This window comes from Papio anubis, chromosome 1, assembly GCF_008728515.1.
Source record: "Papio anubis isolate 15944 chromosome 1, Panubis1.0, whole genome shotgun sequence".
NCBI classification, from domain to species: Eukaryota; Metazoa; Chordata; class Mammalia; order Primates; family Cercopithecidae; genus Papio; species Papio anubis.
Window position 1 is genome coordinate 178,254,897 of NC_044976.1, and position 21,873 is coordinate 178,276,769.

Consider the following 21,873-nt stretch of genomic DNA (forward strand, 5'->3'; position numbering starts at 1 on the left):
ACAATGAATTTCTCAACAGCAACCACTTGGAGGATTTTCAGAGCTCACCATATGCCCTACTGAGTCTACAGCCATAATACTTCCTCTCAGTTTCCATATACTCTACTTAATTGGAAAACCAGATTGAACTGAGCTTAGCTCCATTTGGAAGAAATTGGGACAAGAGAAGTTGAAAATGGTGATAATTTAAATATCATATTTCTTGATAATTATGGTATCTTTGGAGATTTATTGGGCATTAGCTACCCAAATGAAGAAAGTACAGTACTACAGAGTCCCATCCACTCTTCATTCCCTTTCTGTCAAACGGCAAGCTTAGAAGAAACTAGTCTTTCTAAATTGATATAGTAAATGCTTCCTTTCACTGACAATACCAAGTGTTGGCAAGGATGTTGAGCAATTGGAATGCTCTTAAATTGTTAGTGGGAATGTACAATGGTAAGCCACTTTGGAAAACAGCTTGGCAGTTCTTAGAAAGTTGAAATGTATTTATCATAAAACTTAGCAATTCCACTACTGGGTATACATGCAAGAAGAATGGAACATATGTTCACACAAAGACTTAAACATGAATGTTCAGCGTGGCTTTTTTCATAATATCTGACATGGTTAGGCTTTGTGTCTCCACCCAAATCTCATCTGGAATTGTAATCTTAACTTCCACATGTCAAGGGAGAGACCAGGTGGAGGTAACTGAATCATGGGGCCAGTTTTGCCCATGCTGTTCTCATGATAGTGGGTGAGTTCTCACAAGATCTGATGGTTTTATAAGGGGCTCTTCCCCCTTCACTCAGCACTTCTCCTTCCTGCCGCCTTGTGAAGAAGGTACCTTGCTTCCCCTTCCTCTTCTGCCACAATCGTAAGTTTCCTGAAGTCTCCCCAGCCATGCTGAACTGAGAGTCAATTAAACCTCTTTCCTTTATAAATTACCAGTATCAGGCAGTTCTGACAGAAGTATGAAAATGGACTAATACAACAGCCCAACACTAGAAACAATCCAAATGTCCACCAACAGATGAAAAAACAAATTGTAGTATATCCATACAATGGAATATTATTCAGCATTAAAAAGGAACAAACTGGTTCAGCATGTAAGGAGCTTGGAAGTTGCTACTCCATCCTAACATCAAGTAAAAACTGGATCAGACCGAAAAATCAACAACTCTTCTTAGAACCATCAGAAAAGTAGAGTTACAGGACAAACCACTGCCCCAAATACCAGAGAGACAGGAAGACACTGAGAATCATAATTTATCAGAACATAAACTCCCAAGCAAAAACCTCCACAGGAACAAGTGCTAGGATAGGAAAACCTGAACTGTAATTAATGGATTGTTAAAGGCTCAGTGGAGACAATGGTAAGTTTAAAACTCCAGAGAGACCCAGCCATATAGGGGCTTCCACACTTTCACAAGTTTTACATCCAGGAGCTCTACCTCACAGCAAATGTCAGAGAAAAATTCCCTCATGATTCCAGCAGGGGGACACAAACTAAAACCAATTTTGAAATGTGCCAGAGCATTCTGTTCTTAAGAAAGCCTGGTCTCAGAAGAAACTATTTTACCAGAGCCTATTGGGGTTTGATCAGAGCCTAATCAACCTGGGGAAAGGGAAATAGCCAACCCCAGCTCCTTCTAGCTTTCCACATGGAAGAAAAGAAATACCCAATTCTAACCCTTTTTAAGTCATTCTTTCCCATGTAAAGTGTGGGAGCAGGAGTGGGGACATGGAGAGAGAGAGGGACAGGGAAACAGAGACGAAGTTCACAATTCAGGGGCACAGGCTCACCAAAAGACTGAGACTTACTCGTAAGACCACAGAATGCTTCCTGATATGGTTTGGCTGAGTCCCTACCCAAATTTCATCTTGAATTGTAGCTCCCATAATACCTATGTCATAGGAGGGACCTGGTGAGAGGTACTTGAATCATAGGGGTGGTTACCCCCATGCTGCTGTTCTCATGACAGTGAGTGAGTTCTCAAGAGATCTGATGGTTTTATAAGGGGTTCTTCCCCTTTTTGCTCGCCACTTCTCTCTTGCCTGCCGTCATGTAAGATGTGCCTTTATTTCTCCTTCACCTTCTGCCATGATTGTGAGGCCTCCCCAGCCATGTGGAACTGTGAGTGCATTAAATTTATTTTTATTTATAAATTACCCAGTCTCAGGAATTTCTTCATAGCAGTATGAAAATGAACTAATACACTTCCCCTTCCTCCTACACCTTACCACTACATTACTAAAGGCCTATTTACTGTAGTTCTTTTTACCCAGTATATCATGTGTACCTTTTAACAAAAAATTATAAGGCAAACTAAAAGACAAAAAACACAGTTTAAAGATATGAAGAGACTGAACAAGCGTATCTGAACAGAATCGCATATGGCAGAAACACTAGAATTACCAGACCAGAAATTTAAAACAACTGTGCTTCATATGCTAAGGACTTCAATGGAAAAAGTAGATAGCATGCAAGAACAGGTATATAATGTAAACAGAGACATGAAAATTCTAAGCACAAAAAAGAAATCACAGAGATTACAAAAAAAAAAATAGTATAGCAGAAATAAAGAATGCCTTTGATGAACCCATTAGTAGACTGGACATGCTGAAGAAAGAATCTCCAAGCTTAGCGACATAACAATAAAAATGTCCATGTAATCCCAGCACTTTGGGAGGCCAAGGTGGGTGGATCACGAGGTCACGAGATTGAGACCATCCTGGCCAACGTGGTGAAACCCTGTCTCTACTAAAAATACAAAAAATTAGCCGGGCATGGTGGCATGCGCCCTAGTCCCAGCTACTCGGGAGACTGAGGCAGGAGAATCACTTGAACTCGGGAGGCGGAGGTTGCAGTGAACCGAGATTGCACAATTGCACTCCAGCCTGGCGACAGAGTGAGACTCCGTCTCAAAAAAAAAAGAAAAAAAAAATGTCCAATACCAAAAGCAAAAAGAAAACAGACTGAAAATAAAAACCCAGAACAGAATATCCAAAAGCTGGGGAACAACTACAAAGGGTGTAAATAGATGTCATGGAAATCCCAGGAGAGGAAAAAGAGAAAAGAACAGAAGCAATATTTGAAGCAATAATGAGTGAAAATTTCCCCCAAATTAATGTCAGACACCAATCCACAGATCTAGGAAGCTCAAAGAACACCAAGCAGGATAAATGCAAAACAAAAAGAAAACAAACAAAAACTATGCTTAGGCATAGATATTCAAATTTCAGAAAATTAAACATAAAGAAAAAATCACGGCCAGGTGTGGTGGCTCATGCCTGTAATCTGAACACTTTGGGAGACTGAGGTGGTAGAATCGCTTGAGGCCAGGAGTTCCAGACAAGCCTGAGCTGAGATACTATCTCTTTAAAAATTAAATTAAGTTAAATTAAAAATAATTCATAAAACACCTTATGAACAGAGAAGTAAAGATAAAAATTATACCTGATTTCTCAAAAACAATGCAAGCAAGAAGAGAGTGGAATATTTAAAGTGTTGACAGAAAAAAACTCATCAACCTAGAATTCTGCACCCTGTGAAATTAACGTTCAGAAGTGAAAGAGAAATAAAGACTTTCTCAGACAAGCAAAAACTGAGAGAATTTGTTGTAAGCCTGACCTTCAAGTAATATTTTTAAAAGTTCTTCAGAGAGAATGAAAATGATATAGCTCAGAAACTTGGATTTACATAAAGAAAGGAAGAGCATTTGAGAATGAATACGTGAGAGTAAAATAAAAACTTTTATTTTTGTATTCGTAATTGATCTAACAGATAACAGTTTAAAAGGATATTAGCAACAATGCATTTAATTACACACACACACACACATATATATAAGCATGTAAGTAAATAAATGACAGCAATGATACAAAAGATGAGAGAGAAATATTTTGTTATTATATAGTACTTGTACTACCTGAAGCTGTATAGTGTTACTTGAAAGTGCACTTAGATTAATTATAAATGAATATTGCAAACTCTAAGACAATCACTGAAAAACGTTTAAAAAGAAGTAGAACCGATAGACTAAGAAAGGAGAGAAAATACAATCATACAGATTGCTCAATAAAAAAATATAAAAGGTATAAAAAGTGTGGAAGACAAAAATAGAAACAAAGAACAAGAGCAACAAATAAAAAACAGTACTAAATAAGGAAGATATTAATCCAAACACCAATAATTTCTTTAAACATCAATCATCTGGCTGGGCATGGTGGCTCACGCCCATAATCCCAGCACTTTGGGAGGCCAAGGCGGGCCAATCACTTGAGGATGGGAGTTCGAGACTAGCCTGACCACCATGGAGAAACCCCATCTCTACTAAAAATACAAAAATTAGCTGGGCGTTGTGGCACATGCCTGTAATCCCAGCTACTCGGGACGCTGAGGCTAGAGAATTGCTTGAACCCAGGAGCCAGAGGTTGCGGTGAGCCGAGATCACGCCACTGCACTCTAGCCTGGGCAACAAGAGCAAAACTCCATCTCAAAAAATAAAAAAAAAAAATCAATGATCTAAATACATCAATGAAAAGACAGATTGTCAGAATGATCTAAACAACCAAAACCTAGCCATATGTTGTTTAAAAGAAACCCACTTTAAATATAAAGGCATATATAGACTGAAAGAGATAAAGAAAGATATACCTGCTAACACTAATCAAAAGAAAGCTGAAGAGTAACTACACTAATTTCAGAGCAAACTTCAGAGCAAAGATAGTTGTCAAGAATAAAGAGAAGCATTACGAAATGGTTAAGGGATCAATACTCCACGAAGACATACCAATGCTTAATGTGTGTGTGCCTAACAACAGAGTATCAAAATATGTGAAGCAAAAACAGATAGAACTTCAAGGAAAAAGATTAATCCAGTATTAAAATTGAAAACGTTAACACTCTTCAATCAGAATGGGCAGATACAACCTGCAGAAAATCAGTAAGGAAATAGCTGAACTCAATAGCACCATCAATCAACTGGATATAATTGACATTTATAAATTACTTCATTCAACTCCAGTAGAATACACATTCTTCTTAAGCTCACATGAAACACTTACCAAATTGGCCATATTCTGGACCCTAAACCATACCTTCACGGATGTAAATGAATAGAAATCATACAATGTCTGCTTTCAGACCACAACGGAGTCACAACTAGAAATCAAAAACAGAAAGATGGCTGGAAAATTCCTGCCAGGCATGGTGGCTCACACCAGTAATCCCAGCACTTTGGAAGGCTGAAATCAGGGGGATGGCCTGCGTTCAGGAGTCCAAGACCAGCTGGGAAACACAGTGAAACCTCGTCTCAATGTTTTAAACAAGAAAAAAGAAAGATAGCTGGAAAATTCCAAAATACTTGGAAATTAAACAGCAAATTTCTAAATAACACATGGGTCAAATAATAAATCACAAGAGAAATTTAAAACTATTTGAACTCAGTGAAAATACAATGTTTCAAAATTTGGGGGATGCAGCAAAAGCGATAATTAGATGGAAATATATATAAAATGCATATATTAGAAAAAAAGAAAGACATAGGCCCAGGCTTGGTGGCTCATGCCTGTAATCCCAGCACTTTGGGAGGTCAAGGCGGGCGGATCACCTGAGGTCGGGAGTTCAAGACCAGCCTGACCAACATGGAGAAACCCTGTCTCAACTAAAAATACAAAATTAGCCGGGTGTGGTGGTGCATGCCTGTAATCCCAGCTACTCTGGAGGTTGAGGCAGGAGAATCTCTTGAACCCAGGAGGCGGAGGTTGCAGTGAGCCGAGATTGTGCCATTGCACTCCCGCCAGGGCAAAAGAGCGAAACTCCATCTCAAATAAAAAAGAAGAAAAGAAAGACCTTAAGTCAATCATCTAAGCTTTCACTCTAGGAAACTAGAAAAAGTAGAGCAAATTAAATTCAAAATAAGCAGAAAAAAAATGAAATAATAAAAACCAGTGCAGAAATCAATAAAATTAAAAACAGAAAATCAATGGAGAAAATCATTAAACCAAAAGCTGATAAGTTTTCTTTCAAGATAAATAAAATCAATCAGCCTCAAGCCAGGTTAACTAAGAAAAAACAGAAGGACACGAATTACTAATATCAGAAATGAAAGAGGGGACATCACCACTACGGATCTCACAGACATTAAAAGGATAATCAAGGAGCATGATGAACGATCTATGCTCACCAATTTGACAACCTAGATGAAATGGACGAACTCCTTGAAAGACATGATCTTCCAAATCTTACGCAAGATAAATAGGCAGTCTTAATAGGCCTATATCTATCAGACATCAAATCAACAATTAACAACCTTCCAAAACACACAGCACCAGGCACAGATAGGTTCATGAATTCTACCAAAAATTTAAGGAAAACATTTAATTATCTACAATGTCTTCCAGAAGATAGAAGCAAGTGGAATACTTACTAACTCATTTTATGAGACCAAGATTACTGTTATACCAAAACCAGACAAAGACACTACAAGAAAAGAAAACTACAGACCAATATCTCTCATAAACATAGATGTAAAAATTCTCAACGGAAGTATTAGCAAATTGAATTCAAGAATATATAAACAGAATTACACATCACAACCAAGTGGGATTTGTCCCAGCTATGCAAAGCTGATTCAACATTTGAAAATCAATTAATGTAATCCATCACATCAACAGACTAAAGAAGAGAAATCCTATGATTTTTCCACATATCAATGAATGTGGAAAAGGCATTTGACAAAATCTAACACCCATTAATGATTTTTAAAAAATAAAAAACTCTGCAAACTAGGAATAGAGAGGAACTTTCTCACCTTGATTTTTAAAAAATCTACAACTAACATCATACTTAATGATAAAAAACATAAAGCTTCCCACTAAAATCAGGAACAAGGCAAGGATGTCCCCTCCTACTACTGCTTTTCAACGTTACACTGGAAATGCTAGCTAACACAATAAGACTGGGGAAAAAAGAGTATACTGGTTGGAAAGGAGGAAATAAAACTGTCTTTGTTTGCAGATGACATGATCATCTATGTAGAACATCCAAAAAGAATTGACCAAACAACTCCTGGAACTACAATAAGCAATTACAGCAAGGTTGCAGGATACAAAGTTAACATTTTTTTCTTGTCCTTAGCTTTATCACTGTCTCACTTCTGAAATATGATTTTTCCCATTTATCCTAAGACTAGTTCATACATTTGAAATTATTTTCTTTTACTGAAAAAGTAGGATGTGATAGCAGGATTATGGCATTAAAAAAAAAGAGTATGCCCTCTGGAGTTAGAGTGCAAGTGCTTTGGGTTCAAATCCCAGCTCTGCCAGTTACTAGCTATATAATCTTGAGCAACCAACTCTGACCCCAAGTTCCTTTATTTGTCAGATAAAAATTATAATACTACTAACCTAATAGGGATATGAGGCACGTAAAATTTTTGCCACAGAGTATGCATTCAGTAAATGTTAGTCTCTGTTCAACAAATTATATTTTCATTTAAATTCTTCATCATTTCCCAGCATCACCCTGATAACAAAGCCAGATCAAGACACCACAAGAAACAAACAAACAAACGAAAAACTATAGGGCAATATATCTGATGAGTATGGATGAAAACATTTTCAATAAAATACAAGCAAATCAAATTCGACAACACATCAAAGAAATTATACAAACTGTGCATGGTGGCTCACACCTGTACTTAACAGCACTTCGGGAGACCTATGAGGGAGGATCACTTGAGGCCAGGAGTTCAAGACAAGCCTTGGCAACATAGTGAGAACCTGTCTCTAGGAAACATAAAAATAAAAAAATTAGCCGTGCATGCTGGTGCATGTCTATAGTCCCAGCTACTGGACAGGCTGAGGCAGGAAGATGGCTTGAGTCCAGGGAGTCATGGCTGCGGTGGGCCATGTTTGTGTCCCTGCACTCTGTATAACAGAATGAGAGCCTGCCTCAGGAAATATAAAGATAAAAATAAATACATAAATTTTAAACATAAAAAAATTGTTTAAAGATATCACAACATGACCAAGTGGGACTTATCCTTAGAATGCAAGGTTAATTTAACACATGCATATCAAACAAGGTGATACGCCAAATTAACAGAATGAAAGATTAAAACCACATACATCTCAGAAAAAGTGTAACAAATTTCAACCTCCTTTCCTAATAAAAATACAACAAAATAGATACTTTAAAAAACTTCTTCAACACAATAAAAGCCATTTATGAAAAGCCCCCAGCTAACATCAAAATCAATGGAGAAAAACTGAAAGCTTTTCCTCCAAGATCCCATACAAAGCAAGGATGCCTTCTATTCAATACAGTACTGGAAGTACTACCAAGAGTAATCAGTTAAGAAAAGAAAAAAAATGCATTCATACTGGAAAGGAAGAAGTAAAATTATCTCTGTAAATGACATGATCTTATATGAAGAAAACTGTAAAGAACACAAAACAAATTAAGTTGCAGGATACAAAAATCAACACACAAAACACAGTTGCATCTCCTTACACCAATAATAATCTATCTCAAAAGGAAATCAAGAAAAATTTATAAAAGAATTAAATAAAATTCTTTTATAAAAAAGAATAAGATACTTAGGAATAAATGTAACCAATGAGTTGAAAGATCTATACACTGAAAACTGTAAAACATTGATTTAAAAAAACTGAAGAAGACACAAATAAATGGAAAGATGTCTCTCATATTCACGGATTGGAAGAATTAATATTGCTAAAATGTCCATATGACCAAAAGTGCTAAACAGATTTAACAGAATCCCCTATCAAAATTCCAAGGACATTTTTCACAGAAATAAAAAAAATTCTAAAATTCATATGGAACCACAAAAGACCCAATAAGCAAAGCAATCTTTTTTTTTTGAGACGATTTTGTGAACTTAGTTAAGAGTCTGCCTAAGTTCACTGATTTTGTTTTGTGGGGAAAGAATGTAAAGCAAACATTAGGTAGTTTGGCTAGAGCACAATTATTAGATTTTCTGATTTTCAAAAACTTTAAAAAGAAAGTTTGATGTGCTATTTTCACAATTTTCAGTAGCAAATAAATGTGGGTATAGAAAAACAATAAAATTGATATATTTGAGTACCCTGTAAAAACTCTTGGATGAGTGCCAGGGCTCACGCCTGTAATCCTAACATTTTAAGAGGCTGAGGCAGGCAGACTGCTTGAGCCCAAGAGTTCAAGACCAACCTGGGTAACATGGCAAAACCCTGTTCTCTATTAAAAAATTAAATAAAACAAAACCAATCTTGTTCTCCTTGATTTTATGCTTGTTCTTACTATGCATTAAGTGAACAATAATTGTATCCTCAAAAAATGAAAAATTAACATCTTGAGCTTTTGAAATTGCTTTAAGATCTCTTCCTGTATTCCCATCAACATACTTCTTGAGACTGGCTTTCTCTGTTATGGTGCTATTAAAACAAAGCATAAAAATAAGTTAGATATACATTACATCCTGCAAATGTTATCGTCAATTCAACATAAAGTAAAAAGCAAAAAGCAAGTTAGTCGGTCACAATTATAACAGTATAAATAAATATGCAAAATATTCATACAATGTATGTATATACAACTGTGTATTAAATATAGAGATTAACTACATCCTTGATAACTTTTTAATTTAATTACAATTGTAGGATATAATGAGAGTAATAGTGATTCTCTATATTAATTACCTATATCCATACTTTCAATAAAAAACATATATAGTTTTGTAATTCTTTTCTTTTTCCAATGTTTGTTCTGTTCATATTTACATAAATACAGACATATAAACCAATGAAACAGAACAGACCCATGCATGTATGGTCAATTGATCTTCGACAAGCATGTCAAGACTACACAATGGGAAAGGATAGTCTCTTCAACAAATGGTAATGAAGAAAACAGGATATTCACATACAAAAAAATGAAATTGGACCTTTGTCTTACATTATACACAAAAATCACTCATGATGGACTAAAGACTTAAACATAAGACTTGAAACTAAAACTCTTAGATGAAAACATAGGAGGATAAGTTTCATAACTTTCGTCTTAGCAATGATTTCTTGAATATGACACCAAAAATACTGGCAACAAAAGCAAAAATAGAGAAGTGTGCTGTTTATATTTATTGAGGTGCAATTTTAAAATTTTATAGCTGTTGATCTGTTTATATCTGTTTAACTAATTACCAAAACATAGGTTTATGTTCTATATGGTTTTGTTCTTCTTTCTATAATATCATTTTTATTAACTTTTACAAAAGTATTAGTGTATGATGTGTTAAAAGAAAAACATTGGCCAGGTGTGGTGGCTCACACCTGTAATCCCAGCACTTTGGGAGGCTGAGACAGGCGGATCACAAGGTCAGGAGATCGAGACCATCCTGGCTAACACGGTGAAACCCCGTCTCTACTAAAAATACAAAAAATTAGCTGGGCGTGGTGGCGGGTGCCTGTAGTCCCAGCTACTCGGGAGGCTGAGGCAGGAGAATGGCGTGAACCCGGGAGGCAGAGTTTGCAGTGAGCCGAGATTGTGCCACCGCACTCCAGCCTGGGCGTCTGAACAAGACTCCGTCTCAAAAAAAGAAAAGAAAAGAAAAACATTAGACAAATTAAATTTAACAGAGTTTAATTGAGCAAGGAACAACTAGCAAATTAGGCAGCTCCCCAAACTAGAATAGGTTCAGAGCATCTCCAGCGCTGCTGCATGATCAGAGAGGATTTGTGGACAAAAACAGAAAGTGGCATAAGGAAAATGGAAGTGAGATACAGAAACAGCTGGATTTGTTACAGCTTGGCATTTACCTGATTTGAACACGGTTTGAACTGTTGGCTGCCTCTGGCCAAAACTTGGTGATTGGTACAAGAGTAGGTTACAGTCTATTTACATTCCAGTTAGGTTACAGTTCTCTGTGTACGAAGAAACCTTTAGGCTGAACTTAAAATATGTAAGGAGGCAGCTTTAGGCTAAACTTAATTTAACAATTCCCCACCTTGAATTGAACAATGAGAACACTTGGACACATGAAGGGGAACATCACACACTGGGGCCTGTCGTGGGGTGGGAGGAGGGGGGAGGGATAGCATTAAGAGATACACCTAATGTAAATGACGAGTTAATGGGTGCAGCACACCAACATGGCACATGTATACATATGTAACAAACCTGCACGTTGTGCATATGTACCCTAGAACCTAAAGTATTAAAAAAAAAAAATCCCACCTTTTGGTCAACCTCTCAATTTTGACACTGACCAAAACTTTAGGCATTGATGTCACTCTGTTACCACCATAGATGTACTTATTTGGTCTCAGATCCCACTGGGAAAGAGCAGAACAGTTGATTTTTAAGGTGGGAACAAAGATTTCGGGTTACTTTTTTGTAAGAGTTAGAGAGCCATGGGGACCTCCTTGTGCTGGAATCTCCTGTTTTCATGAGAAAATAAAAAAAAGAAGAAAAAAAACCTGGTCTGCTTTGGGATCTATCTGCTTCCTTAAAATTTCAGTTTATGTCACATTTAGCACGACTGACTCCATTTTGGTTTGGTCTGGTCGGCTGGGGCCTAGTGTACAAGCTCAGCCCAAAACAATGGCCTCCCATCACTATGTTTTGGTTTGGAAACGTCAATTGGTCCTTTCCCACAGATAGCTGGAAGTCTTCTTCAGAGCATCTGAACAGTCTCTGGAAGTAAAGATGGTGCCTTTACCCTACACTTTTCCTCAGCTTAAGTTTTAGGAGTCATTTTTAATTCTAAACATTTACTGCTGTTTCCCCTAGGATAAAGAGGAAAATCAACATGGAGGAATTCTGGGAGAAAGTCTGTGGTGTTAGCAAATTAAGGGTGGCCCTACAGAAAGCTCCCTGCTGTTAAGACTGTGCTGCCACCTTGTGGCCATCCTGTTTATGACCCCGAGCTCGAAGATCCACCCTCTACTTTTTTGTCTCCTTTTGGTCTCAACTCCAGTGCTTTTCTCATCTTTCCCATCTAACTCCTTAGTGAGCTCCACGAAATCGACTTAATCCTCTGATCTTTACTTGAAGCTTGCTTTCTAAATTCAGTTCCTTTTATCACGTAGTTTGTTACTGCTACATGAATTTGAGCATTATTGTTCAGTGTCAACAAAACTGCTACTAAAGTGATGAATTATATAATTACTTGGGTACAGTAGGTTCAAATAAAACTTTAACATTTTAGCAATAACTTATAAATATTTTACTTCTTGCCACCCGAAGAGAAAGTTGCCTTACAAGCAGCAACTAGCAACACACAAGCCATCTTGGATATACCCCAGATTGGGCTGCCAGGACATAGATTAATAATTTTTGGAGTGCCAAACTGAGTAAATGTCTCTTAAAAATTTAGATCATTGTAGGAGAGTTTGGTCTTTGTAAATCTTCTTCATTATAATCTCCTAATATCTTTATATAAATAATGTACATCATAACTCATCTGAATGAAGATGAAACATGGCAGATTAACAAAGGAAGACAGAAGAGAGAAGAAAGGAGTCTGTTGGGGAAGCTAGACATTTCTTCCAAGCATTTCCTTTCTGATACATGTCAATTTCGCTGTGAACAGGAACCATGGTAAAGGCCGTTTGTTTCCTCGTGATGAAATTCAGTCTTACGAGTCATTCTGTGCAACCTAAATGGAATGTTGCCAACTTAACCTTCCTTGAAGTCTTCCTACATCTAACAGACAACTACCTTCAAAGAATAATGGCTAATTGGGGTTGCCCATCCCTAAAATCACCCTAAAATGCAATAGGTAAATGTGCTAGTGGACAAAGGCTCATTTTTCCTGTTTCTTTAGGTTTAACCTTACACAGGTGTATCATTTGCTGAGCATCTAATCCACCATGGAAGCTGCACAGTGCACCTGGGATGCTGGTGCAGATCTGGGGACTATATTTTTTGTCTTTTCCTCCCCTCACCGGAATCTGTCAGACAGCTAATACTTTCTTACAGAACTGAGCAGGCCCTGAGAACTTGATTCTTTGGCTAGCAGGAGAAAAACCCTAACACGTTCTCTTCAACAGTCAGCTATTATCCTTTTACCCAACTTTTGATAATACTTTTAAAGTAATGTTTGCAATAGATTATCATTTATTAGGATGAAATAAAAGATGAGGTATGAGGATCGACTTTCAGTTTCATATTTACAAGTTCATTCAGTTAGAAGATGCAAGCAATGAGAACAAAGGTATGACCCATGGCAAACGGTGGGGAAGGGACAGGACGCAGCAGTGACCCTGTGCCAGAGCAAGCACCAAGGAAGATGGAACTGAAAATAACCAGCTGAGGAGTTCATGAATACACCTGTGGCCCTTAGGAGACAAAAACATCTCGTCTAGTAGGAGCACTCTGGATGAGAAAGGATGTGTGCTGTGGTGCAGACTGGAAGTCTGACTGTGGAAACAGGCGTGGCGAAGCTTCGAGAAGACAGGTGCCCTCTGGGTGCTCAGTATCCCTGAGTTATTTTTAGAGTATGTCTGCTTACAGCCAGTAGTTACTACTGGAATGTACACGATAGTGATCCCCACTCGCTCCTTCAGATGGCCTGGGGAAGAGGAATGACGGAATAATCCAGAGTGATTCACAAACAGTGAATCGTGACTATCAATGTGCCTTGTGTCTAGGAGATGATGTGGGGGTCAAGGGAGACTAAGGAAAAGAATGGAGAAGGACAAGTGGCTCTTCCGTTAGCCACAGAGAAAGGGCTACAACTGATCCAGGAACAAATCTTGTCTTAAACTGGAGGGAACCACATACATACCAATAGCAAGAGTCTCCCAGGCAATTTCTAAGAGGAGGGAAACTGCTAACACATAGCCTAGGTTTAGACAGAATCAAAAACACCCCCTTCAGGAACTATGGGCCCCTTAGAGGAAGTCAACTCTCTGCTCCCTCTCACAGAGGGCAAGCCTCCCAAGGAGAAGCCCTGGCACCTGCGCAGGCAACAGAACCGCCAGGCCTGGCACCCCCTCTAGACCAGGAGAAAGGTGCTGAGGAGCAGGCCCTCAGAACTTGATTTTCCAGCCAGCAGGAGAAAAACCCCAACACATTCTCTTCAACAGTCAGCTATTATCCTTTTACCCAGACTGGAATATGCAGTCCTGTATATTTTCATCCTTGGAACAGGTGGCTTGATATGCAAATAAAGTAATAAGTGTCAGAGCTGTATCCTAGCAGTAGCTACTTTGCAAATGTTACCATGGCACCCATTCAACAGTGTTCTTAGAGGTAGCCACACCTCAGCAAGGTCTTTCTAACTTGGAACAGCAAAGTTCAAATGAACGAATAGACACAAACTGTGAAAGAGTCCTGAACCCATTACAAGGTGATTCTTTACAGCACAATTGCCCTCTGAAGCTACTTGAAACAGGGCATGGGACTTAAAGGAGAAAAAGAAGGAAATGGACCATCTCTTCTAACACCTGGAATGTGATCCAAGCCTGGAGACAAATTGAGGGTAATTATAACTGCTAACATTTGTTTTTAGCTGCTAACAGATTGTGCACAGATTGTGAAGGGCAAACTCCATTCTCCAATTACTCCAGTGCAAACTGTGCTTTAACAGTACTCACTAAATCCTAGTTGAGTGAAATGAGAGCAGATTGTCCTTGTGGTGTGGTTCATTTATGTTAAACTATGGAAAACTGGGACTGTCCCCCTACAGTCCCAGTCCAGGGGCCACTCACAGCCAGATGCAGAGAGCCCTACAGCACACTGGGCTCTACACATCTCTGTTCTTACTGCCAGCAAACCTGCTCTACAGGGTATAACATGTATTTCCCAAGCACAGACAAAGCAAAAGGAAAAGGGCTAGACATCAGCTGCTGGGGAAACAAGTCTTAAGCAACCTGGCTTGTGAGCCAATCAAGGTTGCTGAGGTAGGTCCTAAGCCAAAACAGGGTACATTTCCACCTGGTTAGGGGAGAATAAAATAACCCATAGGGAAAGTTAACAAGATAATCTGTGATCGGTAACAAATTGATACAATAAACCATGAATTCTATGAGAGTTCAAAGAGGGCAACAGTTCTTTCCTGCTTCCTCTTCAAATGAGGGTGATCAAAGAAGAAGCCCAGAAAGACAATGAAAAAGTGGAAACTTCACCAATAGGAAACTACAGTTTGTTGACACTGAAAAGCCATCAGCAAGAATGAGACTACAGAGCTCCCTCCACTATGTGTCAAAGCCACAGTTCTCTCCATGTCCTTAAAGACAGTAATGATGTATCATTTCTGGCTGAAACAGTCACAGAAGACAGGGGTGCAAAGGAAGGAGCGCTTAGAAAAGCAATAGGGAGTTTCCATTTTGCTACCTTTATTTAAAAACACACAAAGGGTAATTTTGTTTCCCAAAAGGGTAATTATGGGACCATTATATATAGTTAACTCCACATACGCATCACCTTAAGAAATAGTAATAAAGACAGAAAAGTGCCTCTTGGTTCTGTTTCCATAACATTTAGCCAAATCAATCTGTAAATTGTCTGTGGGTGAGTTGAAATTGTAATTTGAGCAGTAACCTGGATGTCCGACGTACCACCTAGGGGTCGACCACATCAAGGGCACAAGATTAAAAAGCATGAGAATTTGGGCTTGGTTGTGGCAAGTTCTGATGGAGAGATCCATCCAGCCTGATGAAGGCTAAGCGAGGAGGAGGTCCAGGGAGGAAACAATGCTCGGGAGCAAGCAAGAAATGGCATCAGGTTCCAAGAGATGGTCCACTGCCAAGGGTTAAATCCAGTTCTCTGGAAGGAAAGCTATGACAAGGTCTAAGAAGCCTCAGGGCAGGAATTCAGTTACATCAAGAAAGCATAGTACTAAGGAAAAAACAAAGCTCATGTCCAATCCTATGGATTAAGATGACACAGCAGAGGCTAGGAGAAATCTAGAATCTGGTGGGTATGTGGTGCCAGAGTTACTGCAGGATATTAGCCACTAAGATAACGGTGACATGAGTAAAGCCACACTCCACCTATAGCTGGATTGAGGCTATTAACATATTTTCTGCCCAGGACAGGATTAGCATAGGAACTCTGCAGGTGTCAGGCTAGAGATCAAGCTATATCAAATACAGCAATGACTGAGCCGAGCTGGGCTGAGGAAGACAGACCATGAACAGAGCACTTCCATATGAGAGGCCATAATTTATTTATTAGCACAAGGATTTATGATGATAAGTGAGATTTTGAAAAGTGAAAAATATATTCTGTTGCAATGGTCAGTTTATCTCATTTAAATTTTCTGCCTTATCAGTTTTGTTATCCGACAAAGTTAAATGTAAAACATGAAACCATAAATACTAGAAGAAAATATGGGGAATACTTAATTATGCTTTGATGAGGAAGGCATTTCTTAATACATTAAGAAAAAACCATAGGAGTAGAGACTGGATCACATAAAAATGTAAATTTTGGTGCAATTAAAGTAACATTGGCATAATTAAAAGGCTGTATAAACCAGGTAAAATATTTGCAACAAATGTGGCAGATTTAATATTCTTGATGCATAAAGATGTCTTGCAAACCAATAAGGAAAACCTCACCCAAAAAACAGGTAAAAAATCAAATATATTTCACAGAAGAATAAATGCCACAGACCAATAAGCATGTCAAAAAGTGTTCAACTTCACTAGAAATAGTAAGGGCACACATTATAGCAACAAAAAATACCAATGCTCACTTCTCAAATTAATGTGATAAGATTGGTACACCTTCCTAGGCAGTGATTTGACAATGTTTGACCTAATACTATGATTTCTAGTAATCTATACTAAAACAAAAAATCTGATTCTTTATAATAAATATCATATATGTAATAATTTATTTACAGAAATATTCATTAGTGTTATAATAATTAAAAGAGGCAAGAAACTGAATGTTACAGTTACATAATAAAAAACTCATTAGCCATGAATATTGTGTTTTTTGTTTTTTGTTTTGAGACAGAGTCTCACTCTGTTGCTGAGGCTGGAGTGCAGTGGCACAATCTTGGCTCACTGCAAGCTCTGCCTCCCAGGTTCAGGCCATTCTCCTTCCTCAGCCTCCCAAATAGCTGGGACGATAGGTGCCCACCACCATGCCCGGCTAATTTTTTGTATTTTTAGTAGAGACGGGGTTTCACCTTGTGAGCCAGGATGGTCTCAATCTCCTGACCTTGTGATCTGCCCACCTCAGACTCCCAAAGTGCTGGGATTACAGGCATGAGCCACCATGCCCAGCTGAATATTGTGTTTTTTAAAGAATTTTTAATAACATGGGAAAATGCTTATGGCACAATATTAAGTGAAAAAGCAGGGTATAAAACATGACTTTATTTATATTATACATAACTTACACATATAGCAAAAAGACTGGAAGGAACAGACCTGTGAATAAGCATGTCAAAAAAGTGATGGAAGGCTGGGCATGGTGGCTCATACCTGTAATCCCAGCACTTTGGGAGGCCAAAGTAGGAGGATCACTTGAGCCCAGGAGTTTGAGACCAGTGTGGGCGACATAGCGAGATCACATCCCTCCTAAAAACTAAAAAAATTACCTGGGCATGGTGGTGCATACCTGTGGTCCCAGCTACTCGGGAGACTGAGACAGGAGGATCACTTGGGCCCAGAAGGTTGGGGCTGCAGTGAGCCACGATCATCCCACTGCACTGCAATCTGAGCAAGAGAGCAAGACTGTCTCAAAAACGAACAAAATAGGTAGCTCCTAGGGCATTATAGGAACAATGATAACTGAATGAATATTTTTTAAAGGAAAAAAATCATTACTTAATGATCTCAGCTTTTTTAGTTTAACATCCCAGAAACTACTGATTTGAAATATTCCAAAGAACTATATTTGCTCTCTGTAACAGTAATTTTTCAAAAATCTTCTAACAAGACCAACTCACTGGAAAGAAAACTCTACATGTCAATGAATGAGTGTTCACAACCCAAAGAATACTCATGTGGCACTTCCAGGAAGTCTCTACCATTAAGCAAAAGAGATCCCATGATCCTAGTCTCGGGGGGGGGGGGAACCCTCCAAATTATTACCAGTGATTTTAAGAAAGATGATGTTAAATGCTAGCACACTCAATAGTTCTGCACAATACATGAGTTCTGCTCAATACTTAACATATTCTGAGAAGATCATGAATAAAATGCAAAACCCTTTTTTGTACTTTTATAATTAGGAATAATCTAGATAACCCTAGGATTTGTACTTTTACTACTAAGAGCTAATATTTACTGAGTCCTTACTATGTGACAAGCACATAGTGAAGCATTTTTGCCCAAGACCATCTTATGAGGTAAATACTATTAATATCTTCATTTTACAGACAAGTAATCTGTGGCTCCCAAATGTTAAATAACTTGCCAAAGACCACGAAGCTGATAATTGGCCAAGCCCAAATTTAAAACCAGACAGTCTGTTTCTAGAACTTGCATTGTTAACTCATTTGCTTTACTGACTTAGAATCTATGAAACAGGTAAAGTTGAAGAATGCCTTTCTCTTCTGTTTCTTCTCCATGCTCTAGGAGTCTCAAAAAATAATGAATCCTGAGCTTTTAAATCTATGCATATATCACTATCTTTATTATGCTACTTCCTTTAAAGAAAGTATGGTTTAATAACTTAATGCACTGTCTTCAGTTTTTCCTGCACTGGTTTCATATGTAATTTCTCTTCCTTGTTTAGGTTTGCGGCTAGAAGACAGTAAATCTAGCAATGGAGCCCACATATGAGGAATACCTAGCAAATCATGGAACAATAGTAAAGCCTTATTACTGGCTAAGCTTCTCTCTAGATTGCTCTAATTGTCCTTACCATATTCGAACAGGTGAAGAAGCAAGAGTTTCCCTCACAGAATTTTGTCAGATTTTTGGATTCCCTTATGGGACAACATATCCTCAAACAAAACACCTCACATTTTATGAATTAAAAACTTCTTCTGGTAGCCTGGTGCAAAAGGGCCATGCTAGCAGTTGCACTGGGAATTATATCCATCCAGAATCAATGCTCTTTGAAATGAATGGTTACCTTGACTCAGCCATATACAATAATGACAGCATCAGGCATATCATTCTGTATTGCAACAACTCCCCTTGTAATGAAGCTAACCACTGCTGCATCAGCAAAGTGTACAATTTCCTGATTACATATCCAGGCATCACTCTTAGTATTTATTTTTCTCAGCTCTATCACACCGAGACGGACTTCCCTGCCTCCGCATGGAACCGCGAAGCTCTCCGGAGCCTGGCCAGCTTATGGCCGCGGGTTGTTTTGAGTCCAATAAGCGGCGGGATTTGGCATTCTGTCCTCCACAGCTTTGTTAGTGGTGTCTCAGGATCACATGTTTTTCAGCCCATTTTAACAGGGAGAGCACTGACTGACAGGCACAATGCATATGAAATCAATGCCATAACAGGTGTAAAACCTTTCTTCACTGATGTTCTTCTCCAGACAAAAAGGAATCCGAACACAAAAGCTCAGGTGGCTTTAGAGAGCTACCCCTTAAACAATGCCTTTCCCGGACAGTCTTTTCAAACCACCAGTGGAATACCTCCAGACCTCAGGGCTCCTGTTGTTTTTGTGCTATTGCCTCTCAGGGACTTACCACCAATGCATATGGGCCAAGACCCAAATAAACCCAGGAATATCATAAGGCACTTAAATATGCCTCAAATGTCATTCCAGGAAACCGAGGACCTTCAAAGGCTTCCCACTAGAAGGTCAGTGGAGACAGTGGAAATCACAGAACAGTTTGCAAGTAGCAAACAGGCAGATGAAAAGATGAAGAAGAAGAAAGGGAAGAAATAAAATCTACCTTCCCACAGCATGAAACCAATTCCCAGCGGACTTATTAGATAGACAACAAAAATCTGGAAACTTTCTCTCTTAGGGCTGAGCCAAGAAGGAGATAAACTGACGCACTAAAAGCAAACCTTGAATTATTTACCATATGAACTGTTATAAAGTCACACTCTTTTAAACATAATCCAAAATGTTTCCATAAGCAACTTGATCTCTCTCCTTTGAAAGTGGCAGTATCAAAATGGAACCATTAGCAGCTTGCTAATATTTTGGTGCAGAAAAGGAATCTCATTATTCTATTCTACTCACATCACCTTTTCATAACAAAGGCCCATGGACAAAATAGCTACCTAAATTGATTTCAGTAAAAAAATTTACTGTAAAACTGAAAAACAGCCTGAAGCTACTGACATTAAATGCTGTTTGCAAGAGCAAACCAGTGATTTTCTACTAGTTGTTAATCATGGACAGAAGATTTTAGGTAGTTCATTTTTTTCTAAAGTGATTCAAAATAGTTTTGTGTGGGAAAAAGCACTTCTGTTGATTACGTATAGCTATAAAGATTAAAACCTAGGCACCTGCTCAGTTTGATCTTCCCCAGCTCAGACCTCTCCCTTCTGAGCAGATGATAGAGGCAAGATGATACATGAGAACCTCCAATGGCTCCTGTCATCACATACCATATAAAATCCAAGTTCCTCTTACTGGCTTTCAAGGATCCTCCTTTAACTTTCTGTTGCCTTGTATCATCAGCAAGATCATAAGTACCCACAGGTCAAGCACTGTCTCTCCCTTCCCTTTAACTTTTCCCTTAGGATCTAGCACGTTATCCAGCAAAACGTGGGTAGCAAGGCTGAAATGACATCTCAATAACTTCACCAATGACTATGAGTCAACATCCCTTCTCCACCCTGGCTGAAAGCCTACTTAACCATCCTGCAACAGATGTTTTTCTTTTTGTTAGCATCCATTCCCCCTTCTAATGCAGCTCCCAGTGCATAATGTGTGTTTTACTTCCCTCCTTTCTGACTCCATCCTCGTCACGAGTGAATATTTGTACCTTCTCTTAAAATCTTCAAAACACACTTCTAGGAAGTGCTCCTTCACTAATCCTCTAAGCACTTAAATGAAAGCACTTTGCTTATGCTTATTTCACATTTGCTGCCACTTGCCTCTTTGAAATATGTAAAGATACATTACAAGAAAAATGTACATTTACTTGTAACTTGCTATTTTTTTCTATATATATATATGTATATAAAGCTCCTATTATCCTAAGCTAATAAAAGAGTTTGCCATGACATTAAAACATGTAATACTCCATGAAGGAGGAGGAGAAAGAAAAACGTATTTTAGGAATAACAATTAGTATTGTGGTTAAAATAAACATGAATAAAAAGTTTAAAACAAAGTTCTATTGTTAGCATACAAATTTTAATGGAATTACTGGAATACAGTTTTATTGTGGTTATATAGTGAGTATTATTTAAAGAAGTACTGTTGAGGTTTATTTTTATTTCATGAAATCCTATGTCCACAATTTGAGATATTGAGTTAAAAAGATCCCAAATGACAAATCCAGCATCTCTGATCATTATTAAAATAGATCCAATTTGTCGCCAGAAAATGGCAGACTACAACGTGAACCAGGCTACAGAGAATCCAGTTAGAAACACGGTCTGAAATAGATGATGAACTTATATTTCTAATGTGAACCTGGATATCAATGGTATACAACAAAAGGAGAAGTTGCCAGAACTATAGGAAAGAAAAGTGCCTTTGGCAGTTAAACTTTTGTAATGACTTGATAAGACTAGGGCTAGGAAGAAGATTACTGACAGGTCATAAGCTCAGGCCAATACAGCCAACCTTAGACAAAAGACTATTAGAAGAACATAAAGATATACTGCCCAAGGCAAGTAATCTGTTTCCTCATCTGCAAAATAAGAAAGGTGGGCTAGTTCATCTTTAAGGTTCCTTTCAGCTCCATCTGCTATAAGAAGGCATATAGCAAAGCAACAGTTCCACAAAGTGAGATCCTGCAGTGCAGTGATTAGCTTTCCTTG

General features: G+C 38.3%; 2 protein-coding genes across 4 annotated transcripts in view; one reads left to right on the forward strand and one right to left on the reverse strand.

Moving 5' to 3' along the window:
• Positions 1-21,873, reverse strand: part of RGL1 (ral guanine nucleotide dissociation stimulator like 1) — a 289,030-nt gene that overhangs the window by 257,382 nt on the left and 9,775 nt on the right. The gene's annotated exons all lie outside the window — the stretch shown is intronic.
• On the forward strand, positions 14,230-21,214 carry APOBEC4 (apolipoprotein B mRNA editing enzyme catalytic polypeptide like 4). The gene is made up of 2 exons (XM_003893407.5): positions 14,230-14,474; positions 18,692-21,214. The coding sequence occupies exon 2, from the start codon at positions 18,722-18,724 to the stop codon at positions 19,811-19,813; it is 1,092 nt and encodes a 363-aa protein (XP_003893456.1). The 5' UTR covers positions 14,230-14,474; positions 18,692-18,721; the 3' UTR covers positions 19,814-21,214.